The sequence below is a fragment of the Bubalus bubalis genome, chromosome 23 (assembly GCF_019923935.1).
Source record: "Bubalus bubalis isolate 160015118507 breed Murrah chromosome 23, NDDB_SH_1, whole genome shotgun sequence".
NCBI classification, from domain to species: Eukaryota; Metazoa; Chordata; class Mammalia; order Artiodactyla; family Bovidae; genus Bubalus; species Bubalus bubalis.
This window is the reverse complement of record NC_059179.1, coordinates 24315184-24341860: the sequence shown is the minus strand read 5'-3', so window position 1 is coordinate 24341860 and position 26677 is coordinate 24315184. Positions and strand designations below refer to the sequence as shown.

Genomic DNA, 26677 nt, shown 5'->3' with positions numbered 1-26677 from the left:
AGGGGGCTGCGGAGAGGCAGAGGCGAGGAGGGCAAGACATGGGAGGCATAGCAGGGGGCTGCGGAGAGGCAGAGGCGAGGAGGGCAAGACATGGGAGGCATAGCAGGGGGCTGCGGAGAGGCAGAGGCGAGGAGGGCAAGACATGGGAGGCATAGCAGGGGGCTGCGGAGAGGCAGAGGCGAGGAGGGCAAGACATGGGAGGCATAGCAGGGGGCTGCGGAGAGGCAGAGGCGAGGAGGGCAAGACATGGGAGGCATAGCAGGGGGCTGCGGAGAGGCAGAGGCGAGGACGGCAAGACATGGGAGACAATAGCAGGGGGCTGCGGAGAGGCAGAGGCGAGGACGGCAAGACATGGGAGACAATAGCAGGGGGCTGCGGAGAGGCAGAGGCGAGGAGGGCAAGACATGGGAGGCATAGCAGGGGGCTGCGGAGAGGCAGAGGCGAGGACGGCAAGACATGGGAGACAATAGCAGGGGGCTGCGGAGAGGCAGAGGCGAGGAGGGCAAGACATGGGAGGCATAGCAGGGGGCTGCGGAGAGGCAGAGGCGAGGAGGGCAAGACATGGGAGGCATAGCAGGGGGCTGCGGAGAGGCAGAGGCGAGGAGGGCAAGACATGGGAGGCATAGCAGGGGGCTGCGGAGAGGCAGAGGCGAGGAGGGCAAGACATGGGAGGCATAGCAGGGGGCTGCGGAGAGGCAGAGGCGAGGACGGCAAGACATGGGAGGCATAGCAGGGGGCTGCGGAGAGGCAGAGGCGAGGACGGCAAGACATGGGAGACAATAGCAGGGGGCTGCGGAGAGGCAGAGGCGAGGAGGGCAAGACATGGGAGGCATAGCAGGGGGCTGCGGAGAGGCAGAGGCGAGGAGGGCAAGACATGGGAGGCATAGCAGGGGGCTGCGGAGAGGCAGAGGCGAGGAGGGCAAGACATGGGAGGCATAGCAGGGGGCTGCGGAGAGGCAGAGGCGAGGAGGGCAAGACATGGGAGGCATAGCAGGGGGCTGCGGAGAGGCAGAGGCGAGGAGGGCAAGACATGGGAGGCATAGCAGGGGGCTGCGGAGAGGCAGAGGCGAGGAGGGCAAGACATGGGAGGCATAGCAGGGGGCTGCGGAGAGGCAGAGGCGAGGAGGGCAAGACATGGGAGGCATAGCAGGGGGCTGCGGAGAGGCAGAGGCGAGGACGGCAAGACATGGGAGACATAGCAGGGGGCTGCGGAGAGGCAGAGGCGAGGACGGCAAGACATGGGAGGCATAGCAGGGGGCTGCGGAGAGGCAGAGGCGAGGAGGGCAAGACATGGGAGGCATAGCAGGGGGCTGCGGAGAGGCAGAGGCGAGGAGGGCAAGACATGGGAGGCATAGCAGGGGGCTGAGGAGCGCTGTGGACCCCAGGAGCGACCTGGACCCCAGGGAACAGCCCTGCTCCCCTGACCCCTCAAGGATTCCAGGGACTGGCCCTTGGGGACTCCAGAGGGTTGGGGACAGAGAAGAGAAGGGATGGAGAAGCAGGGTAAGGAGGAAAGAAGTGGCTCAGAGATGCCAGCCAGGGTTTATATGAACAAGGCTGTCATGGGGGCCACACATATACACACCCCACGCTGCCCTCTCCACCCCACACGACCTCCACACTCAGGACAATCAGGCCAGAGCCCATGGAGCTAGGCAGACCCTCAAAATAGACTCCTGAATGGGGCTGGATGTACGCTCTCCTGCGCTCTGCCCTCATGGGAGTCCTCTTCTGCCTGAATATGCCCACTCCCTCCCAGACAACTCAGGCCATTGCTGAGCTACTCTGTCTTTAAGAAAATGTTTCCTTCTCTTAAACTGAAATCTACCTCCCTAGTTGCTTTTTTGTTTGTTTGTTGAACTCTAAGGAAAAATTAGTTCATTGATCCTGTACCACACAAAATTTATTCAAATTACCTTCATTTGAGTGGTAAGATCACAGGTTACCCTACAACAAACCGTACAAAATCCAGCATAAAAGCTTTTTTTTTTTTCATTATATTACCTATTGTCTTTTTTAGACTAGTATACTATGCAAAGCTACACCGATTAGTAGTTTGCCTATTCCCAAGTTTAGGAGAAATGCTTCCTTTTGACATTATCACGTACCCCATAGGAAAATAAATTCCCTTAACCTTACAATTGCCACCCAACTCACTCTGCAAGGCATCTTCCTTCAAATCCCTCCTCTCATGTACACAAGATGTCATGCTAAAGCTTTAAATCCTGCAATTGTATTTACAGATCTACACTTAAAATGAACACAAGAGCCACTACCACCACCACAACAAACACAAAATAACACTCTTAAAAAATTACAAACCAGCTAGATAATATTCTGGTAGTGTTTACAACGGAGAAGGCATGGCAACCTACTCCAGTACTCTTGCCTGGAAAATCCCATGAAAGGAGGAGCCTGGAAGGCTGCAGTCCATGGGGTCGCTAAGAGTCAGGCATGACTGAGCAACTTCACTTTCACTTTTCACTTTCATGCATTGGAGAAGGAAATGGCAACCCACTCCAGTGTTCTTGCCTGGAGAATCCCAGGGACGGGGGAGCCTGGTGGGCTGCTGTCTGTGGGGTCGCACAGAGTCGGACACGACTGAAGCGACTTAGCAGCAGCAGCAGCAGTGTTTACAAATTAATTGCTATTTTTGTACGAAAGTACTAGATACTAAAAATGAGTAGACTGTGAATCAACCTAAATAAAATGATCGCTACCCACATACGTGTACATATAAACACACCCAATACTGTCTGTCAGCTCATGAGCTGCTCTTTATACAGTCTACTTTCCAGGGTGCGTTTGGTTATAACCTTCCTGTATTTATACCTACTATCTCTGGGGCTGCCTATCAGCCCCACACTGAAGACAGCTCTCCTCAGGGAATACTCAGACTCCACACACACCTTCCCACCTCTTAGACAATGAACAGCTCCAGACTCAGTACACTCTCAGATACACTCAGGTACACTCTCACCAGCTTGACTCAGTGTGGCCATCACACCTCTCCTAATAAGTACTCTCAACTTCTTGTAATGCAACCTGAGAGTGTTTTAGGATTTTTTGTAACCAAAATCCATATACTGGTAGGCAAGATAGGAACACAGTCCAGTGCAAGACTCTGAAGTCATCCGTTTGGGTTCCCATCTGAGCTCTGTCATTTCCTGGCTGTATGACCTTGGATAAACAGCTTAAGCCCTCTGGGCCTCTCTTCTATAGTGGTGAAATCAGCATTTCCTTATTAGTATGAAATCTGAACTCCCGTTTGGAAGGGATGCTGTGAAGAAGGTGCAGTGGGATGAAGCACTAGAGTGCCTGGCACAAGACGATCACGAGGGCACCATGCGCCACTGCTACTGTCTCCATGCTGCCTGGCTCAGAAGGATATGAGTGGGCCCTGGAGTGACACAGGCCTGGGTTTAAATGTCTGACCCGACACTTGGCTGGTGGCCTGTGGGTGAACCACTTTCCTCCAGTCCCAGATCACTCACCTAGAGATCAGGGGTAATAATACCTGCTTTGCGATATTGTTGAAGGGACCAGAGGTAGAGTGTGAAGCCCCCGGCACCTAGATACTTGATAACTTCTGTTATTAGCATTTGCTCAGGTTGAGTTTGTCAAAGTCAGGTCCTACTGCACCCAGGCGACTAACTCTTTGAACCTAGGACTTCGCATCAGTTATGATAAGCACCCGGGATAGAATTGCTGAATGACTTCACTGACTAAAGACCAGGAAGGAGAAGCTTCAAGTGGAGATTAGAGACAAAGGAAGAGAAAGAAGGAGAAACAGTGGGAAAAGAAAGAGAAGGGGCAAGAAAGTGACTCCTTTGACCTTGCTTGAAATATCACAGGAGTTGGGAGAGGAGGGACAAGAGGTACTGGGAACCAGCTAAAAACAGAACCCCTGGGGCCACTGCCCAGCCCAAGCATGTCTCCTCTCCCATCCCCTCCACTCCTGGGGTCAGGAGCAGCTGCAAGCTGCCAGCAAGCTCCAAAATAACCATCCCATCAGTGTGCCCGTCTGCGCGAGGCCCTGAAATAGATGAAACCTGAGCTAGAGGAGTGGGTCAGGGCACCCTCTACAGAGGGGACAACAAAGGTCCTGGCAGAATGAGTGCACATCAAGTCGGGGGTCAGGGAAGGGGCCAGGCTCCCAAAGCTAGGGGAGAACACCATGGCCCCACCTCAGCCCAGGACTGCGCCCTGGGGCACCGACGGCCAGCCTGCACCCTCCATCAGTGGATGACCCCATGTTTGAAGCAACGAGCTATTTAATCCGGGCCTGGGACACGCGGCTGCCTACTTGAGAGTTGTTTATGGTGGAGAGGCGGCACAGGGCCACAGGAGAAGCTGCAAAGCTGGCTCCCCTCTTGTGGCCCCTTTTGCAAGAAAGAACTTGTCCATCTTCAGCTCCTGCCTCGTCTGGCACCTGGTGCTGGCTTGGCAGATCCGCTGGGCCAGGGCAGAAAGAGCCAGGCCCTGCAAAGTGCAAGGAGGCCTGGGCTTCCCCTCTTAGGGAAGGCACCCAGCATACCCACCCATTGAGCCCTGTGTGCCCAGCCCTGGACAGGGCTTAAGGAGAGACAGCCAGGACCCAGGCCCTGTGGAGCCAGGAGCCCTTGGGAGACTTGAAGCTTGGAGTCATGAAAATTCTCAGTATATCAGGTTAGATAAGACCTTAGAGGAGAAGAAGGAAATCTGTTTATCTCTGCCAAGTTCTCACCCAGCCTTGGCTAGAATGCCCCTGGGGACAAGAAGCTCACCACTTCTCAAGGCCATCTATTCCCTATCTTTGGACACCTGTGACTGTTAGAAAAAAACTCCTTTCATAGATGCAAGTGTTCCATACCCACTCCCTAGGGCCCATTATGAGCCTTTTCTTCTTTAGAATATATCTCCCTGTTAGGATAATGCTGTCCAACTGAGGCTAACAACTTCTGTTTCAGGGTGAGTCAGAGATGACATCTCAGAAGAAACAAGATTTGACCCAGGCCCTGAAGGACAAGAGCATTTGGACTGACAGAAGCAAGAGGCACTCGGGTGGGAAAACTGCATTAGCAGATGCCTGGGGAGAAAAGTGTGAGCAAAACCAGCGAGGAGAAAGGAAGGGAAAGGAGGGGGAGGTGCCAGGAGGAGGGCATTCGGGCAGCTCTAGCCCAGAGATCTACACGCTGCCAGTCAGTGTGGGGTAAGTGGGGCCTGGGCGCTGCAGCAGAGGCTCCTTTGAAGCGGGCCAGCCATCAGTCCAAGTCTTGTTTGTTTAGATTCTCGCATCCGCAGCACTGGATAATCTTTAACCACGGGTCAGCCTGCGGCCGCCCAGCCTACTGGCGAACCTCTGCCAGCCCCTGTTTGCACCAACCCATTAACTGTGTCCATAAACATCCTCCTGCTGGTTCGCAGCTGGCATGGGGCAGGGGAAGGAGCCGGGTGCATGGCTGGGATGGGCAAAGGGTTCCTCCACCCTTCTGGGAAGTGCCCTGAGACCCACACCACCTCCACCCTCTCCATATAAACCCATACCACCTCCACCCTCTCCATATAAACCCAACCATGAGAAAGTTGGGAAAAACAAACACACTTCTGAGGCTCATGGAGCAAAGGGCAGAATGTTCCAGAAGCCCTGAGAGTCACAGATTTTTAGATTTATAGAATCTTCAAGCCATGGGATCTTAGATGGATAGATCCCCAGAATCATCTGGTCTGGTGGGTCTCAAACTTTTATTTTTCCCCAAGCAATAGAATCGTTCGTCCAAAGGAACAGAAAACTCTGGTTGATGTCTAGGAGGTGACCACAGAGCCTGGCCACTCAGCCACCGCAGAGATGCCTCTGTGGAACCCCAGTGCTCCAAGGGACCCAGCTGGAGAACCACAGGCCTTATCCCAAGAAATAATTTAGATCGCGTGGTTTGACTTTTATCCAGACACAGGCACTTGCCCCCTTCTCAATGAGAGGACAGGTTGGGGATTGTCTACTTTGGTGGTGTTTTTAAATTAGATATTCCTTTTTAACCTAAAAACAACAGCCCTTCCCACTTGTATAAACACTTTTACGTATCCGGCAGCCTCACAGACTATCTGTAAGGTAAATGGTGCATGTACAATTATGTCCAAATAACAGAAGAGGCGGGCGAGGCACAGAGATGCTGAGAGACATGCCCGAAGTCAGTGAGCAGCCGAGTGGAGTCTTAATTCAGTCGGGTCTCCTGTTTCTCAAATGAGGGCTTCGTCCCCAGTTCGTCGCCAAGACCCTAGCTCCTCCCCTCCTGGGGCCACCAGGCCTCTCCAAGTTCTCCAGAACTGTATCTTGGGCCAAAGAGGTACTAGATGGGAACACACAAAAGTGCCATTTCTGGACATTAGAAACAGCCTGCTATTGGCAATTACATATGCTTACACTTTATGGAGGTTCATTCTGGTAGAAAACTAGAGCACGCTGTGAATGATGGGATCAAACAAGGCCTTCAAAAGACTTCAGGAAACTACAAGGCAGGCAGACCCACCCTCACCACTAAACAGGACGCTGGGTACCCACCACCCCTCTTGGTCTCTGCCAGGGCCTTTGGTGGCCTATCTGTGTCCAACACATGTGGCTGATCCCTGATGCCTTGAGCTCGTGTAAGCTCTATTCTGGAAGACATAGGGGGCCCAAATCCCCACCCTTGGGGGGCATCTAGACATAATGGGGAGACCAGAGAGATTCCTGTTTACAGAGCCTGGGGAGTACTGTAGCCCACACTTCTGAGCTCAAGTGCCAGCTCTACTAAGCGGTGTGACCACGGACAAGTTGTCAGACTTCTCTGAGCCTCGGTTTCCTTACCTGCAAAATAGGCACAATAATAACTTTCTTTAAAATGTAATCAAAGAAGATCTTTACTGTATTCTTAAAGAGCAGGACAAGCACATGATACAGAACCCCTGTTGTGGAGTAGACCTCCACTCGCTTCAGGAAGAGGGAGAGTCAGGAAGAACAGAGTAGTCAGGGGAGGCTTCCTAGTGGAGGGGAGGGTTTGGTACGGGGCCTTGATATAATTGGCAGAATTTGAGGTGAGTAAAGAAGAAGCACTGGAAGAGTGTGAAGCAGAAGGAACAGCAAGATTTTTTTTTTTAACTAAGATGAAACGAAAACCATCAAAGGGAAAGACACCATGATCAGCATCCTCATCTCTTCATCCCGAGGGCTTGGCTTGGGTCCCTTAAGCTAATATTTGCCTCCCAGCCCCTGGCAGCCACAGCTGAAGGTAAATATTAGTTTAGCCTGGGAAGCGGAAGCCCCAGATGGCAGTGTGGTCCTCAACTGGCCGGGATGCCTCACGCTCTGTACCACAAGCTGGGCACAGCCAGAATAAGGATCCGACCCCTGGCCTTATCTATAGACAGGTCCAGGCCTCTCACTGCTGGGCAGCCAGGCTGGCCTACCGCCCCAGAAACTGGCACAGCAGCAGCCTGGCCCCCAGAAAGCGACCCTGAGAGTCTCCAAACATCCTTCTCCTCAGTAGGCAGATGGGGTCTTTTTCCAAGACCTGAAATGACATCATGAGTCCTTGGGAGTCCCCCCATGCCCATGGCCTCTTAACAGCCTCCTAGGCTCAGCCACACACATCGTGAGTGAGCAATAAGTCTTCTCACACTGACCTTGGGCCCAGATCAGCTGGAAGGTCTGAATTGTGGGCCCAGCCTAGCTTCTGACTAGTCGGGACAATTGGGGTAGGCCCCTTCCCATCTCTGGGCCACATTTCCTCTTACTGAAAAACTTGACAGTAAGAACTGCTGGAAACTCAACTCTCTTGCTGAGTCTCCCCTGTGATACACACACATATCCACACCTGTGCACACCCACTCTCCTCAAGTCCACAAGCCATCCACAACCTCCCCTCCTAACCCCCTTCCCTGAAGGATCTGTTCCCCAACTGACTGCCAGTTCCCCATCTCTGTGCACATGCACACCCCTCCTGTCTGGCCTACACTGTTCCTCCTCAACAGGTCCATTCTTCCCACCTCCTCTGGTTCCTGACTTAAAACTCACCTCCTACAGGAAGTCCTTCTGGATTGCTCCCCAGCTGCACCCCCATAGTTTTATTCTTCAGCCACACTTTTATGCAGTATTGGATTTAGGTCACTTCAGAGCAGTCATATGGTATGTCCCCCAGTGTAAAAACTCTTTCAGGTGAGGGGCTGGGTTTCCAGTTCTAGTGTCCCCTCTAACCACTGCAGAGCACCTAGGCTGCAGGAGCACCCTATAAGTGGAATCTGGGCTCACCAGCTTTTGGCCAGGACCCACAGCTACTCTTCCTGAGTCAACATTTCTGAGAGGAGCAGGGAGACCTTGAAAACTGGTTTAGGAACTTATCTCTCCAAGTATTAATCACCCATAAAACTTGTGTTTATTTAGTTGCTGGCAGGTCCTTCTTCCAGGAGGTAGGAAGCTGTTATTCTTGGAGATACCAGCCAGGGCTTGGGCCAGGGCACCCGGAGGGAAGAGGGTGATCTGCTGTGAACTCCAGCGTAACAGGGAGCCTGGAAGACCTGAAGCAGCTCTGCTGGGGCCATGGCCTGGGCAGCGGGGAGCCCAGGTGATGTTTAGGGCTGCGGGGGGTGGGGATGGGGCCCCCACTTGGAGGTGTCAACCAGGGAAAGACACCAGCCCTTGCCTCCACCCTTTTGGGGAAGATGGCCAATCTGCCCACGGCCTGACTTGCAGGCCTACTATGTGCCCCGGACCCCAGGATGTCTCTAGTCTGAGGAGCAGACACTGGCCAGGTGGGGTTCAAAGGGCTTTGCCTCAGGTTCCAGACAGGTAGGGGCAGGGAGATAGAGCTGGCAGGTAATCTCTAAAGATGAGACACTGATCTAGGGGATAAAGATGAGACACAGGAAAGATAGGCTCGTCCTCAGAGCCACCAAGACAGAGAGTGACTTCTTCAGAGAAGAAACTCAGCGGAGGAGGGAGACAAGGGGAAGCAGAGGAGCCAGGGGGATCTAGGTGGAGGGAGGGGGCCCAGAAAGACACGGGTGCAGTGACGTGGCAGAGAGGAGGGAGGGGGAAATGGGCAGATAGGAGCAGAGGGAAGAGGGCAGGGAGGGAGGGAAGGAGACCCTGAGACCACACGGGGCAGTGGGCATGTCCCGGGGGCAGGGGTGTGGGATACAGGCACAGAGCAGCAGGCCCACCTCCGAAGATAACCTGGATGGGTCTCTTTCACTCTCTCTCTTTTTTTTTAACAAAAAAATCAATTTAGGAAGAACAAAATGAGGACATATTTTAATCTGCTAATTCATTTTAGGGGCTATAATCAGTGTTTAAAAATGCCCAGGGATTATGGTGATTTACAGCTGTGACGGGAATCAGCTAGGGCTTTGGCCTTACAGGGTGTACAGAAAGGAGCCTGACGGGAAATTCAAATGCAAGTGAAATTACTGAGTGAAAACCTATTTATAGTCAAAGAGGCCAGGTCAGTGCCTGGGCTCTGCCCTGGGTGCGGCCCTTCAGGATCGCTCTTCAGGCCTCTCCGTCAGCCCTGCAGATTAGGAAGCCTCATCTCACCTGGTGTGTCCGTTTTGTCCTCACCCTTGCAGAGCTGTAGGCCCAGCCTAGGCCTCCTCCACCAAGAAGCCCTCCTGGACTCCACCTGTCCTCACTAATTTCATCCTCCGCTGACTTCCTGCCGAAACCCCCCAGTGGGTAATGTGAAATGTACTGCTTTGGGCACCAGAATACCCAGTTCAAGTCTCCGCTCTGCCACATCCCTACACACGCAAGCCAGGCCTTCCATAGCCCTCAATTTTCTCCCTGCCAAATGGGGATAATAATCACTCCCTCCAGGGCCAGGGGCTGAAAGGGTGAATAAGGTAACTGGAAGGAACCATCTCGGCAGACAGACGAGATCCTGCGACCACAGCATCCAGCGATTTACTGTCCTCGCTTGGGCTCTGCCTGGATCGTGTCTGGAGTTGTGTTCGCTTTGTCTCCCAGTGAGCCTGGGGCTGTCTCTGAGCAGGGCTGGGTCTCCCTCAGCCACCCCTCAACCCTTTCCTTCATCTAACAAGTCACCATCTATCCCCCACTTTCCCCTCCTCACTCTGCAAATATCCTCAGCATGCTCCACACACCAGACCCAAGATTCCACTCTGGAGAGGAACCCGGTGGGTAAGGCATGGATCCCTCCCTCTCACAGAAGGGTTTACTCATTTGTTTTTACTTTCATCATCTTTCCCCGCCGCCCCCCCCATAAACTGACTAGAAAAGAAACGCTTCAGTTTCTAGGCTCTGAAGTCAGAAAGGACAAAAAAAAAACCACATTTTCCCACCACCTCCATGGCAGCTTTCTCTGCAGGCAGAGAGATGGGGAAGGGAGGGGAGGTGACAAGAGCAAGTGTTGGCTGAGCATTGACTTGGTACCCAGGACTAGGCTGGACACATTACTCACAGCCTCTTTAATTGGGTTTCATCTTCCTACTGACCCATTGTACAGATGGGAAAGCTGAGGTTCTTCCAGGCTCCTCCTGGGTTGGCCTGTGCCCAGTCTGTGCACACAGGCACACGCACACATGCTTGCCAGCACACACTCAAGTCCAATGGGAGTCCAGTGACCTGGATTCTCAGTCCTCAGCCACCAACTTGCTGTGAGACTCAAGGAAGTCTAAGACTCGGAGGCCCCTTCCAGCCCTGGCATTTGGAGGTCTGCATGTGCCCTCGCCAGGAAGCCTGGTACTTTAGCAACCCCAGGATAGCCTCTAATGCTCCTCCTCCTGGACCGCCCACAGGATGCCTGCCTTCTCACTGCCCTGAAGCCTTAGTCACACTGGGGGCCCGGGAGCAGCCAGAAGAGTCTTGGCCCCCCAGGTGCCTTCTGCTCTCCCCCACTACCCCTTCCACCCCCATCCATGCAAAAAGCACTAAGGTGGGGTTGGACCTGCTGGAAGGCTGCAGAGCCCAGGGCCAGGGCTCACTTGGGACAGAGTGCTGGTTCTACAGCTCACCTGTAGCACTTCCTAGGGATGAAGACAACCTCCCTGAGCTTGAGACTCACCTCCATGGGCCCAGCGATGGGGTCGGCCTCCCAGGGCTGTTACCAGAATGGCACTAACAAAGTGCCTGGCACACAGTAAGTACTCTGTAAACTGTAGTAGTTATGATGCTTAACATTAATTACTTCCTGGATCGGGGCGGGGGGGTGTCTTCGAGGCAGCCATATATGATTATGAAGCTCAAAGGCACAGCCTGTGGGGCCACAGAGAGCAGAAACCTCACCAAGCTCCAACGGCCACAGCTGCGGGCCAGAAGGCAGGGATGCTCTGCAGTTCCAAGGCTCCCACTCGGCCCCAGGACTGATGCCAGTGTGAGGGGTGGCCCCATGCCTGATGGAACCAGTCTGACCACAGCCCCTGGAGGTGTGCCCTGCGTCTGAGGGGCCGGAGGGAGAAGGCACTCACCCAGCAGCTGGACGCCTCGAGTGAGGCCGTAGACATCCACCAGGGCCCAGAGTGGGTCGGCCGTGCGGACCCCGTTGAAGAAGAGCATGGCGGCCGAGTCATTGATGCGGTAGAAGACACGGCCCTTCTTGTCCACCCAGAAGGCGATGATGTTGCCCTCGTTGGCAAACTCCTCAGGCAGCGCCTTGGCCCAGAAGCCGCTCTGGGACACCAGGTCGGGGCAGGCGTACTTGGGCAGCGAGTCGGGGTGGATGCGGGACGGGTCCTTGCTCGTGAAGCCCAGCCGCAGGGCCCCGCTCCAGCAGCACTGCTTCTTGGTGATCTGGGGGGCAGAGGCGTGGCCTCAGACCCCCAGCCCAGCCTCCCCGCCCCAGCCGTCAGCAAGGCCAAGGGGAAGGGACGGTACCCTCCTCTGCAGACCACCCCCAGGCAGACTCCCATGGGACGTAACCCTGCCCAGCTCACCCACAACTGGGGCTCCTCTCCTTCCCCCAGGAACCCTCACCTCCCCCCACCAACTACCCTCATCATTCTCCCATCACCTCCCCATGGCCACTCCCCTTTCTACTTCCTTGTCACACAGGGAAGGTTAAGAAAAGAGTAAGGAGAGAGAGAGATTAGGAAGAGCTGAAGTGGCAGCAGAGACGAAAGAGAAGGGGCAAGGGGGGTGATGGCCACAAGCAGAAGTGGGGAAGTCCAGGGGCCCCAGGCCGTGCAGCCACAGGAGCAGCGAGACAGGCCCCACCTTCAGCCTGACTTGCTCATAGACGAGGACCGGGCGGTTACTGAAGGTGATGGCGTTGCAGAAGCTGGCCTGCCTCTTGACGGCCTTGTGGCTGAGGTCCATGAGGATCTGGGAGCCCTTGGTGTGGGGGTGGAAGAGCAGCGGCGTGGCCGGGAGCCCCCCGCCGGGCAGCACCGGCGGGCAGTGCTTCTGCTTGTGGTGGCGTCGGTGAGCGGTGACGGGGCAGGGGCCCCCAGTGGAGTCTGCAAAGGCAGGAGCCACAGCGTTAGAGGATCTGACAGTCCAAGAGCTGGACCAAGGTCCCCTAGGGAAGGGCAGAGGCCTGGGGTATAAGAGAAATCACCACTGCCCAGGACTTCCACCACCACTGCCCCCTCTTGCCACTCTCCTTCTCCTGATACCATCCACTGTATTTCCCACTCCACCACCTACCACTGTTTTTTATCCACCACCATCTATGCCCACCCTTCACCTGTCACCTCTCACCACCACCATCTACTCCAACCCTCCACCCACCTCCCACCATCATCTCCCACCATCATATACTCCCACCTTTCACCCATCACCTCTCACCACCACCAGCTACCCCCACCTTCTACCCATCACCTCCCACCATTTACTCCCACCCTTCACCCATCACCTCCCACCACCACCAGCTACCTCCACCCTTCCCCTCCCACCACCACCAGCTACCTCCACCCTTTACCCATCACCTCCACCACCACCAGCTACCTCTACCCTTCACCCATCACCTCCCACCACCATCATCTACCCTCATGTGTCACCCACAACCACAAGTTAACATCTACTGCTCCTCATTGGTATTTATGACCATTTATTTTCAACCTCCACCATGTGGTAAGCAATCATTTGCAACCAACATCTACCACCATTCACTGTCATTCACTCCCAATGCCATTTATTTTATTCAACAAATATTCATTATGTATCTGCTGAATGCCAGCCAAGCCCTGTCCTAGGCACTGAAGATAAGGCATGAAACATACATGGATTCTGTCCTCAAGATGCCAACAGTCCAAGGAGGGAGTTAAGACATGGACAGAAATTGAAATACAAATGGCAGACAGTGAGAAGCACAAAAGGATGTACAGATAAGTCACTTTCCAGGAAGGCTTCTTGGAGGAGAGGAGGAGGAGGAGAAGGCACTGGAGCTGAACCGGCAAAGCTGGGCTGCAGTCAACATGTGACCACGGGGCTTCCATTGGAGACCAGGAAGGTGGGTGGGTGGGGCAGCCTCTGCAGGACCATGCCCATCTCTTCCCTCCTTCAGGGCCACCTCCCCCCACCCAGGCTGCCTTCCTGCTTTACACCGCCCACGCCCACGACACCGTGGACACAGGCAGGCCTCTTCACCCAGGCTTCCAAGGAACTTGGAGCTGCCTCAAGCACCCCTGGCTTGTGCTTCCTTCCATTAACAGAGCTGGGTTCGGAAGGTACCATACAAACATGTGAGGTTGGCACCCAGGAGACAGGGCAAAGAGAGGAAAGAACACGGGATGTCGTGCCAGGTAGCTCGTGTCTGTCACTAACTGGCCATGTGACCCTGGGGAAGTCGCTTTTCCTCTCTGGCACAATGCCATGTGTTAGGTTGTGTCTGACTCTGTGTGACCTCATGGACTGCAGCCCTCCAGGCTCCTCTGTCCATAGCATTCTCCAGGCAAGAATACTGGAGTGGGTTGCCATTTCCTCCTCCAGGGGATCTTCCTGATCCAGGGACTGAACCCAGGTCTCCCATGTCTCCTGCATCACAGGTGGATTCTTTACCTGCTAAGCCACTGGGGAAGCTCCTCCGACACAATACGTGGCCTCCACTCGGCAGCTCTGTGGCCTCACATGTGTCAGCAGCCCTGGCAACACTAATGCACAAGTCCCAGCAGCTGGGGGCTCAGGCAGGAGGGCCATTTCTTCCCCAAGATCTGTGTCTCATGCATCAGGAAGGACAGCTCCTGCCTGTCATCTTGAGAAGAGGCACAGGGGATGCAGAAGATGGGGGTGACATAGTGTGACCAAGGCCTTCCGGGATGTTTCAAAATTGGTCTCTCCAAGGCAGGAATTTAATAATAAAGTTTGGTTATCCAAGAGGCCTTCCCCTCCCTAAAGGGAAAGGAGGGGTTTCCAGGAAGGGGATGGAATGAGGTGGGAGAGAAGGAGGGAAGAGTCCCAGGAGGCGGAAAGGCCCAGACTTTGGTCCAGTGTTTGCTCTGGTTTGCATCACTTTGCATCTTTGCTTCCTCCTTCCTCCTTCCCAGAGGGCCCCAAACACCAGGATCCACTGTCCAGAGCCAGCCAGATACCCTGAGGATCAGCCTCCTGGCTTCTATGGTGTAGCTTCCTGCATGCCAGGCCCACGAGGTAGGTACCTTACAAAGCGGGGCTCACCTTGCTCTAAGGAATCCAGAATGGTGCTCAAGGGCTTAGAAAGCCACCAAGTGGTGAAAGCTGGAATTGCTCAGAGGAGACCCTGCCGGTCTGAGAAGGCCCCCAGAAAAGCTGAGTGACCCTTGAAGAGTGTAGAGCAGGGTAGGTCATTCCACAGAAAGGGACAGTTGAGGTGAGAGCAAAGGGTGGCACTTCATACAGTTGCCCCATCTAGAAGAGGTACCCCCTGGGCTCAGTCCAGCCTCAGACACAGCTTGACTCTTGCTTTCAAAAAAAACTGCTGGTGAAAAGTAACATCACACACCGTTCAGGGCTGTATACATAGGCAGAAATGAAAACATAAAAAAAAAGAAATACATGCTGGGTGAATGGTAACAAATGTAGTCCATCTACAAACAGAATACTACGCAGCAGTGAAAAAAGAATGAACGACTGATAGGAGCCTCAACATGGATGAATTACAAAATCATCACACTGAGTGAAGCCGGTTTTTTTTCAAATTTGGATATAGTCCATGGAGCAATGGCAGGGCCTCCACTCCTTTCAAAACCCTTCCTCCACTCCTCCCACCCTCCCCCACAGGGTACTAAATCTTCAAAACACAAACTAAGCTAGAGCGATAACAAGCAGATTGGCGGATGCATGCAGAAGGTGGGAGGAGGGGGAAACACCAAGGAATGCAAGGGGATACTTGGGGTGACAGCGACAGGTGTGTTCACCCTCTTGTTGTGGAAACGGTTCCAGGGGTGTGTGCATGTGTCAAAACCTACCCAGTCATATACTTTAATCCCCCGTGGTCTAGTGTGTATCAACTAAGTTTCAATAGAGCAGTTTTTAAAGATGCTCAGCCCAGCAGCTGCTGAGGATCTCTTCTATGAGGTCCCCGCTACAGCCTCCACTCAGAATCCATGGACCAACGGCAGGGCCTAACTTCCTTCAAGACACTCCCCACGTATCCTAGTTGGGATCCTGGGGCCCTGGGTAAAGATCTAGGAAACACTGGCTCAGAGAAAAGACAATGAGGACTCCCAGGGACTGGACACCCAGGCCCTTGAAAGGGCCATTCCCAGGGCCTCCCATCCACAGGGAGGGCAGTGGATGGGCGAGGGCAGCCCAGGGACAGCCTCCCTGGCAGACAGCTGAGCAGATGGAGAATGGGGAGACCCTGGTCCCTGGGGGCACAGTGTGCATCCAGACGTGTGACCTCAAAAAAGCACACACACATCTGTGGGCCTATGAGGGTAACCCAGACCCTAGGAGACTTAGGAAGGAGAGAGACTTTTCTCTCTCCCTACGCACACATTTACACATGACTACTCATGTACACATGGATGTGCGAAACAGTACACACGTCTACTGCACATGGGCCATCCATCTAATAATAACAGCAGTCATTCATCACGTGCTAACACGTGCTAGGCTCTGAACTGCGAGTCTCACACATACTTAACTGGTTTCACCCTCACAGCAAACTGATGAGGTAGGAGAGACAGTACAAGCCCATTTTCCCGATGAGGAATCAGCCTTGGAGGGATTGAGCGGTTTGCCCAAAGTCATACAGCCATCAGGATGGGGTTCTTGAAGCCAAACTCAGACAATCTGACTGCAGGGCCCAGGTCTTACTACTCGGCATTTACAGCCAAGAAAGCAAGGGTTTGAATACATTTTTTTTAATGCACTTTAAAATATGGTCACGACTGATGAAACCTGAAAAAATATTCACCTGGGTCAAACCTAAAATGATCTCATGTGGCACACAGGGGGATACCTGGCCTTCTATTATCTTGCCTCTTCTGCAGTAGACGTGTGCACGCCGCCAGAACACACAGATGCAAACCGTTTCCATACATGGCCCTCATCCATCACTGCTAGGATGCAAAATGGAACAGCCAATGTGGAAGATGGCTTGGCAGTTCCTTATAAGTTAAACGCCGATCATATAACCCAGCAATCACACTCGCAGGCACTTACCCAAGAGAAATGAAACATCTGCACAGTGACCTGTACACAAATGTACCGCAGCTTTATTCATAATAACCCCACGCTGGTAATAGCTTAAATGCCCTCCAACTGGTGAATGGATAAATCAAACATGGTACGCCCACACAATCAATACAACTCTGCAATAAAAAGGAACAGCACTATGATACAACAAGCAGGAACAAAGGGATCCCCTGGAGAAGGAAATGGCAACCCACTCCAGTATTCTTGCCTGGAGGATTCCACAGACAGAGGAGCCTGGCAGGCTACAGTCCAAAGGGTCCCAAAGAGTTAGACGAGGCTGAGCAACTCACACTTTCACTTTCACAGCTTTGACACCAAGGGCCAGAGGGGCAGCTGAGGGCAAGGCTTCTCCCCAGTGCACTTCGACATACAGTATGACCCCTTAAAAGCCCCATTCCATGGATGAGCTGCCAATCAGACTGGTTAATCAACTTGCTTGAGGTCACACAGCAATAAAGTGGCAGAGCTGGGACTTGAACCCCAATCTCCCAATGTCATGTTTGGGGTCCTTTACCCTACTCAGTGGCTGACACTAGAGATCACTTTCCCCGTGAGCCCAAGATGGCAGGCATAGTGCTGAAAGGCTGTGTGGAGGAAGTGTTGGCCAGGTCCAGTCAGAGGAGCAGCCACAGCAAAAGGTGTGAAGATGCCAGGAGGCCTATGAGCTGCACAACTGCTCCCCCAGTGACCAGTGGTCCTGGGTGGAGCCCCAGTCTCGCCATCTGCTCCCAGGCAGGCTCCCCTTCGTGACAGGTTTACAAGCTTCTAGGGAGTCATAGTGGGAGCACCCCCTCAGGCCAAGCTGGTGCTGACACAATGGAAACTCTGCCCGCCCCACCCCAGCCCATTCCTCCTGGGCATTTATGAGCTGCCAGAAACAAGCCTGGCCAGCCCTCTGGGTGACCCTCGGCCAGCTCCAGACCACATTCCTGCCTCTCAGTGGGGTCCAAGGTGGGGATGCCCAGACCCAGTGTAGGCTCTGGAGTGACCTCCCCACTGCCCATACCCTGCCCCAGGACCATCCTGGCAGAGCCCTGGGTACCTAGGCTGCACTGAGCTGGGCTTCCAAGGAGAAACCGGGAGGAGAGGTTGAGTGTCTGCTCAATACTTATGACAATAACCAACCTCTGTGTGTGTGGCTTAACAGGCAATGTCTTCATGACACTCCAATGACACAGGTCCTCAGAAGTGAAGCTACTCACCAAGGTCACCCAGCCAGAGTGAAGAGCCCAAATCCGAACCCAGGCCTGCTGCCTCCCAACCCAACTCTGAGACCTCATTTTTCTCATCTGTAAAATGGTGACCACAACAGACCTCCACGGCATTCTTACAAGAATTAAAGAGATGCTATATTTACCAGCAATCCCACTCCAGGGCATAAATCCAGAGCAATAATCAGAAAAGATACATGTACCCCAATGTTCATTACAGCACTTTTTACAATATCCAAGACATGGACATAACCTAAATGTCCACCAACAGATGAATGGGTAAAGATGTGGCACATATATACAATGGAATATTACTCAGCCATAAAAAAGAAGGAAATAATGTCATCTGCAGCAACATGGATGGACCTAGAGATTATCACACTAAGTGAAGTAGGTCAGACAGAGACATACAAATAACATATGATATCACTTACAGGTGGAGTCCAATTTTTAAAATTCTACAAATGAACTTACCAAAAAATCTGCAAAAAATTCATTACAAAAAAAAAATGAATTTACAAAACACAGATTCACAGATTTAGAAAATGTACTTAAGGTTTCCAGAGTAGAAGGATGGGGACAGGGGATGTTAGGGAGTTTGGGATTTAGAAGTACACACTGCTACATTTTAAAATGGATAACAAGGTCCCACTGTATAGCACAGGGAAATCTGCTCCATGTTACATGGCAGCCTGCCTGAATCGGGGGGGAGTTTGGAGGAGAATGGATACACGTGTATGTATGCCTGAGTTCCTCTGCTGTGCACTTAAAACTATCACAACATTCTAAATCAACTATATTGCAATATTTAATTAAAAAACAAAACTAACCCAGTAAGTAGTTGCTATAATAATAATTCTATGATTATTGATAACAGTTGTAAATAAAAGTGTGAAAGTGTTAGTCGCTCAGTTGTGTCCGACTCTTTGCAACCCCATGGACTGTAGCCCACCAGGCTCCTCTGTCCATGGAATTCTCCAGGCAAGAATACTGGAGTAGATTGCCGTGCCCTCCTCCAGGGGATCTGCCCAACTCAAAGATCAAACCTGGGTCTCCTTGCATTGCAGGCAAATTTTTTACGGTCTGAGCCACCAGAGAAGCCCACAGTTGTAGATAATTATATTATTGTTTCAATTAACATCAATCTGTGCTCTCCTACACCTCTGGTCAAGCTATTTCCCCCGCCCTGCATATCTTCTCTCCCTGCCTCACCCACGCCTCTCCAAATCCCACCCGTCTTTCAAGGCCCAGGTGGATCCTACTATGTTCAAGATGGCCTCATTCTGAACCTGCGGACCTGAATACCAGTGCTGGCGCGATCATTTACATCGCTAACGAGGGAGGCTTGTCTCACTTTCTGGACAGTATGGAACAGGGCAAAGAGCAGGAGCCCTGGAAGCAGGAGGTCCTGGGTTCAACCCTGACCATGCCACAGATTTGCTGTGTGACTTTGGGCAAGTTGCTTCATCCCTCTGGACCTTAATTGCTTTCTCTGTAAAACAGAGTCATCATATCTGCCCTGCCCACCTCTCCAGGCCATTGTAAGAACCCAGTGACTTCATGGATGTAAAAGAAATTTTCAAACTTTAACACCTGATCCCAACATAAGGTCTTATTGTTTCTTATAAAAGCAACAACCACAACCATAGGAAATGATCAGTTCACTTCAGACCAGGTAGAGGCCAGACACTTCTGTTTTCATTTACCCCAAACACTGTAAACCCAGACTGCAGAGTGGTCCTGACTTGGGCTAGTTTACACACAGTCACTGAACAGGGATTCCTCTTTTGGGGGAGACTCAGAGGAAGCCAGAGAGCAGGCGGGGAGGGCTTCAAGTGAGAGAGATAATTATAAAACTGGCCAGATGTGAACTTCTCTGGGTTCCCTCCAGGGGTCCACCTCCCTCACCTGCTTCTAGCCTCGAGGCCTGGCCCAAGCCTACTTCTCTTCTGGAAACCATCCCTTCCTCCTTCCCACCTATAAACCTGCATTTCTCTCACTCATCCTTCAGACCTTGATTTTAAAGCCCACCTTCTAAAAAATAAATAAATAAATAAAGCCCACCTTCTCCTGAAGTCTCTCTCATTCCCAAACCAGGTCCAGGGGTCCCATATGTCCCTAACAGACCTTCCATCACCCAAGCAGCCTTTGTCAAATCTGGATCCTCCACAGAATTCAGCCCGAATGCCTTGAGGCACCCACTGTAGGCAATGCATGGACTTGTCTTCCTCACACCCCGAATGGTTCTGGGCATGTGAGAAAAGAGTCACTCACACCATTTTCTGTGTTTTGCGGCTCTCTGGCTAGGAAAGGCTATGGGATTATTTATGTGTCTCCCTGATGGACCGTGAGCCTCCTGAGGGCAGAGACCATTGTCTTTTTTACTGCTGTTTCCCCAGCGCCTAGCTCAGCACACAAAGCAGGTACTCAATAAAGGCACTGAATGAGCTGCCCCTGTTCACTTCTTCAGTCCATTGAAAACTTGCTAGTGATCAAGCAGCACCCACTTGGTGCCTTGCTTTTTCTGGTGCCCAGTGGATAAATCAGAGAAAGTGAGGACTAAAGGCACAGCTTCCTTCATTGCCCAGAACCAGAATCCTGCACTCCATGCCTGACTACAGTCCAGGCTGCTCCAGAACCTTCCAGCACTCCCCACTGGCCTACAGGAAGAAGGAGAAAAATGGCAAGGGTTGATTTTTTTCTTCTGTGTCAGGAACTGACACCAAATGCCTTTCCTGTACAGCCTCATCTCACTCTGCCAAGCCCTGACAGTTAGGGATCTGTGGGAAGCAGCCTTGAAGATGTCCCCAGTGATCCCCACCTCCACCTCCTGGCCGTCCCTTTGTAATTCTGTAAGCCCCTTCGTAATCCTCTCCCCTAGGGTGTGGAGTGGACCTAGCAACTAGCTTCCAACAAATTGAATACAGCTGAAGTGATGGGATGGGACTCCCAAGGCTGGGTTGTAAAAAGCCCTTGCTGCTACTGCTGCTAAGTCGCATCAGTCGTGTCCAACTCTGTGCAACCCGATAGACGGCAACTCAACAGGCTCCCCCGTCCCTGGGATTCTCCAGGCAAGAATACTGAAGTGGGTTGCCATCTCCTTCTCCAATGCATGAAAGTGAAAAGTGAAAGTGAAGTCGCTCAGTCGTGTCCGACTCTTAGCAACCCCATGGACTGCAGCCCACCAGGCTCCTCCGTCCATGGAATTTTCCGGGCAAGAGTACTGGAGCGGGTTGCCATTGCCTTCTCCAGGGTAGACAGCTAGTTACCAGCAAAGTGGGCTTCAAACCCAGGCCTCAGATCCATCTGCCTTTGGAAACACTAGAATGATTTTTAGAATTTATACTAACCATATGTGCTTGTTTTACAGGCCACCCCCACATACATACGCCGAGGGTCCCCAGGATGAGAAATGCAGGCCAGCATTAGCCTCCATCTTTTTTCCTTGCCTCTCAGGTTGCTCCCTCTGGGAAAAGTAGCCTCAGTGTAAGGTGGCCCTGTGGACATGCCCACATTGGAGGGACTAGGGACCACCAATCACCCCAGTAAGCAAGCTTAGATGGGGCTCCCCCTCAAGCCTTCAGATGAGCCTGCAGCCCCGGCCAGCAACTTGACTGTAACTTCAAGAAGGATATTAAACTGGAGGCCTTAGCTACAGTGTCAAGATTTCTGACCCACAGAAAATGTGAGATAATTAAATGTGTGTTTGCTGTTTTACTGGTGAAGGAAATGGCAATCCACTTCAATATTCATGCCTAGAAAATCCCATGGACAGAGGAGTCTTGTGGGCTACAGTCCATGGGGTCACAAAGAGTTGGACATGACTGAGTGACTGAGCATGCACATTGCTGTTTTAAGCCACTAACTTTCGGAGTAATTTGTTATGCATCAATACAGATCACTTAGTTCCATGGTACAGATGAGGAGACAGAGGCTCTGAGAGGCAGTAATTTGCCCAGGGTCACACAGTTAGTAAGCAGTGAAACTGGGCTCTGACTTGCAGACCTGTCTGGCTGTGCAGTCATCCTCACCAGGCTGCAGCTAGCCAGCCAGCATGCTCGGTCCACTCTGCCCAATGTGAACCCTCCACTCCACCCTGGTCATTTCTCTATGATCTCTGCAGCCCCATGCACACCCTGTGTTGTATAGGGTTAGGGGACATGTTAGCACCTGACCATCTGACCCACAGAGCTTGGCCATGGGCAGAGCAGGTCCTGCTGCTCCCTGGAAGACCAAATGGATCCAGTGGCCAGGTGGGCAAAAGAGAGTGGCAGGGAGTGGCCGTGGGCAGGATGGGCACCCTTGCAACCAAGCTAATCTCCACAGAGCCTCCTGCTCTCATTCACTCCACGGCATCCCAGTCCCTGATGTTTCCAGCAGCCAGATGTACATACAGATGTGTCTCCCAACACCGGCACTGCCGGGAGGGAACCAGCCCTCCTTCTCCCCCTCCTCACCCCAAGATTCCAGAAGGGGATTCCAGATGATAACCTTTCTGAGCCCCTGTCTTCACAGTGCCCCCACAAAGTGCCCCAAGCCAGGCCGGAGAGAATGAGGGGGCGCATGGCTTAGTCCATGTGCCACGCAGACCATCACCCCCAGCTGCCCTCTGTATGCACATGTGTGCACACACACAGCAGGTGTCTGCCTAATAGGGACACAGCGTCCAGGTGACACACTGCACCAGGGGCCTGCCAGGGCTGCAGGAGGTAGAGATGCAGTCTTGGTCTTTACAGGCAGCCGGGGTGTATGGTGTGTGTATGTGTGTGTGTACACTTTTGAGTGCACACAGGCCTGGGGGAGCCTCTGTGGAGACCCTCACGTGCATGTACACTGTGCTGGCTGCACACCAGGCGGGCTGCCCTTTATGTCTGCTAGCTCACTTACTCTTTCCACAACCCTTCCAGGTAACCCTTACCACCCCCACCCACTGGGACTCAGGCAAATAAAGGCACTGACCCAGAGTCACACAGCCAGTAAGAGCAGAACAGGATTCAAACTCTCACCAGGAACACCCGTTTCACTCCCTTTCCAGCCCTGCCTGGCCTGTTGCCCAGCTCAGGGCTCACGTCTTCCCTCCTATCTGCTCCCCTAGACCACCTGCCCCACCTATGTTGATGTGGTCCAGCAGCCAGGGCCTGAACCCCACATTCTTCCTCCTTCCTCATTGGTCAAGCATCTGTGGGGTTCCAAATACTGGGCTGGGTGAAGAGAACAGATAGGGATTAGCCTAGTTCCTCACACCACAGGCATAAGTGGGGTGAGTGGTGTGTCACCTGTGTTCACAGACACACCTGCCAGGCTCTGGGGGCTCACCTTGGCCCAAAAGCCTCCAGAGCTGCTGCCGGCAGACAGGCGGCTCTCTCCATGCTAATCCCGGATTGCCTAAGTCCCTGTGTTGGCCTCTCCCCTGCTGCCGGAGTGAGAATTAAGGAACCATGGAGGGGAAGCGGGGAGTTAGCTGCGGAAGGGACAAGGTCTGGATTCCCTCTGAGCCGCCAGCTACGTGACCTCAGTCAGCCATTTCCCTTTCTGGGCCACAGCATCCCCTTCTGTAAAGGGACAGTGGGAGCCAATCTCTCAGGCCCCTGCACCCCAGCATCTGGAGTTTGTTGGTCCAGAGACCAACCTGAGGGTGACATGTGTGTCTGGCTGCATATGTGTGTGTCTTCCGCACATCAGCCCCTCAGCAACCGGTCCATCCTTTGCCCTGGGTCACAGCGGGGTGGGGAGCGCTGAAGAAAGTGAAGGAGGCAGGAAGGAAGAGGAGGAGAGGGTGGGAAGGAGAAGAATGGGGGGCCTCTGTGCTCTCCCCCACCCCATCCTGCCCTCAAGACAGGGAGCAGCTCTGGAAATCTGCCTCGTGAAAGAGATCAAGCGTGTAACTGCTGAAACCATTTTCCAAATGAGAATTAATCTCTCCCAAGGGTCCCCTTGCCAGGCTGATCCCAGAGGAGCCCAACTCCTCACCACCAGCCTGATCACACACACACACACACAACTTGTGCAGAAACACTGACCTCTACCAAATAACAGACTTTCACAAATGTGGCTGCTCACACACGGAAACCCAGACACAAAATGTTCGGCCTCTTAAATATGACACAGATAGGTACACATTATGCAGGTACACACACACGGAGGTCTAAAACTCAGGTACAATCAGCCGACACCAGAAACACAAACCACCAGGACTCGTCCACAAACATACCACTAGAAAACCCACACACAACCCCTCACCTCGCACTGTAACCCAGCAACCCCGAGTCTTCAGCCCCAACCAAACCAAGCCCCAGGCACCCAATCAGGAACGAAGGACCTTTGTGCTCCGGAGTCAGGTTGCAGGGCTGACAGCACCCCTAGGAAGGAGCAAGCTCCTGGCATCTCCCACTTCCCCCAACTCACCTCCCAAAGGGGGTGAAACCAGAGCCACCGGGGCAGCCAAGGTCCAGGCGTGGGGACCCGTGGGTGCAGACACCCATGCAGGGTCCTGGCTAAGGGGCTCTGTGGGCACAGGCAAACACTTGCGCTCCACACCCCTGAACTCCCCCCACCTATTCGTGTTGATGGTAGGCTGGGGGCGGAGCTGGGGTCCACTCACGGGGGCCCAGGCTGAGGAGAGTGGTCCAGGTGAGGGGCTGGCGGCCAAGGCCCTCATCCAATGGTCCGACTCGTGGAGTCTCAGCGCACCCCTGCCAAGCTATCCCCGTTCCCTGTGAGAGAGGGAGGAACAGGACATACCCCCAGAACGCCTCCCCAGGCCCGTTAGGCTCTCCCTGGGTTCAGTCCTTATTCACATTGTCTCCTGCGGTCCTCACAATACTCCTGTGAGGAGGCTACTGTCACTAGCCCCATTGACAGATGAGAAAACCAAGGCTCGAGGGGACGCTTGCCCTTGCTGCCACCGTGTCTGTCTCCTCCAGAGCAGGAGTTCTTGATGGCCAAACGTGATCTCGGGTACTCTTGGGGTCCTGCTCCCCCCTGAACCCCGGGCTCCCGGGCAGCTGAAGATAGCACGCTGTGTCCTGAGCCTGTTCTGAGGGCCTCTTCGTCCTTCCCAGGCCACGGGCCTGCCCAAGTCTGACTCCAGTGGAAAATGCCAGTCGGCTCCAGACCCTATGCCAGCAGGCCCCACTGGGGCCAACAAGCCCAAGAGGAGCCCCCGCCCCACAGACAGGCAGGGCCAGGCTCAGGTCAGGCCAATCCAAGTCTCAGGCCAAGGCCCAGGCCACTGGCACTGCCTCTGGCCGGCTCCGGATTATGTGTCTTCCAGGGCCTTCCATCTGTCACTTAGCCCTCTGGGCCCAGGACAAAATTCATTTCCTTTTAAGAGAGCCAATGATTTGCTTTTCCCACGTTTCCTTCCCTGCCTTTTTCTTTTTTTAATTAGAAATTACTCTGTCAAAGTCCAGGGCCCGGAAAGGGGAAGTCACCTGGTCACCAGTCCTGGCCACGGCTTCCCACTCGCTCCTGCCACCACCCTCCTTCCATCCCAGGCGCTTCCCGGTTCCTCGGTGCCCACTGAACCTAGCAGATGGAGGCAGCCCCACCTCCTAACGCCCTGCCCGAGGAGGGTGGAGGCACACAGAGGGGAGTGTAGCAGGGACTCCCCAAGGTCAGCCCACACTGTTCTGGCACCAGCCAGTCTGTACAGGAACCCCAACTCCTGGGGCCCAGCGATGACAAAACAAGTCCCTGGGAAGACTTCCCCTTCTGGGTCTGGTGCCACATCAGCCATGTTCCTCCCAAGACCCCAGCCCTGGAGCCAAGCAGACGAGGAGAGGGGCAGATAGCAGGCTGGGGGCAGAGCTGGGGTCCACTCTGCCAGGGGCAGGCAGCAGCCACCTAGCAGTCCTCTCTCCCACCCCTTCACCTGCCAGCCTCCCGGTCTGCCTGAGGTCTAGGTGAGCACGGATGTGAACCCCAGGAATCAGAAGTTCATTGACCTCCCCGGCAGAGCACACACTTTCAGAACTGAGATCAGGCAATGTGGGGGTGTCACTTGCACACCCCTGTGTGCTTAGGCACAAGTCAGCACAGGTACACACACACAGACACCTCCAATGGGCACAGACATGCACACACGTGTGTACCCACACATCTCTCCATGGCTCCATCATGGAGCAAGCACTGGCCTCCACGGCCCATATCCCAGGGCCCACAAACAGATCCCCCAGCTGTCTAACTGACGGTTGCCTCGGTTCTAGGAGAGGGACCTATGGACCCCGGACCTCACATCCCACCTGGCGCTGATCAGTACCCTGGGGAGGTAAGAGAATAAGGAGACTTTGTGGGGAGACTCAGCTGCCTGACCGACTGCCAGGGAAAGACCCTTCTTCCTGCTTTGCCCAACCTCCTGTTTCCGTCCCCTCTGCCCCAGTGCCTGTCACTCAAACGCACCCCCGTCCAAGGTCCCAGAGCCTCCCCAAGAGGCAGGGGGATGGCCATGCCCTCAGCCCAGTGCCTCTTGGTCCCAGCCTCCCCAAGCGGTCCCCAGGCTGGGGATGGACAGACCCTCAGGTGACAGCCAGGGCCTTACCGTGGAGGGTGCTCCGGGTGATCTGTCCCCCCATCGCGGGCAGCGGGGAACACGGCCACCTCCGTTTGGCCGGCTGGCCTCGTCACCGAGCCGCCCTGGCGGCCAGCTCCCCTCCCCCTGCCCGCCCCCCTCCTCCTCCGTGGCCAGCGGCAGCCGGCATGGCAGGGCCGAGCCCGCCCCTTCTGCACCCCCCAACACACACGGCGCCCTGCCCGCAAGACAGGCCACACACGCACGCACACCCCTCTGGCCCCGCTCAGAGCCGCTTCCCAGCTCCCACCCACTCCCGGAGCCTCCCCCACCTCCCCGCACTGGTACAGGCGATGGGATCTGTCATGTTTA

General features: G+C 53.8%; 1 protein-coding gene across 4 annotated transcripts in view; it reads right to left on the bottom strand.

Moving 5' to 3' along the window:
• NEURL1 (neuralized E3 ubiquitin protein ligase 1) overlaps window positions 1–26677 on the bottom strand; it is a 75666-nt gene that overhangs the window by 8275 nt on the left and 40714 nt on the right. For 2 of the 4 annotated variants that reach the window (XM_006067741.4, XM_044935075.2), the window contains exons 2-3: window positions 12182–12423; window positions 11437–11758 (exon numbers count right to left, since the gene is read on the bottom strand). In XM_006067741.4, coding sequence (XP_006067803.3) covers window positions 11437–11758; window positions 12182–12423 — 564 coding nt within the window. Of the gene's footprint in view, window positions 1–11436; window positions 11759–12181; window positions 12424–24537; window positions 25147–26335; window positions 26561–26677 lie in introns of those variants that run through there. The other 2 variants (XM_006067742.4, XM_006067743.4) reach the window with 2 other exon arrangements.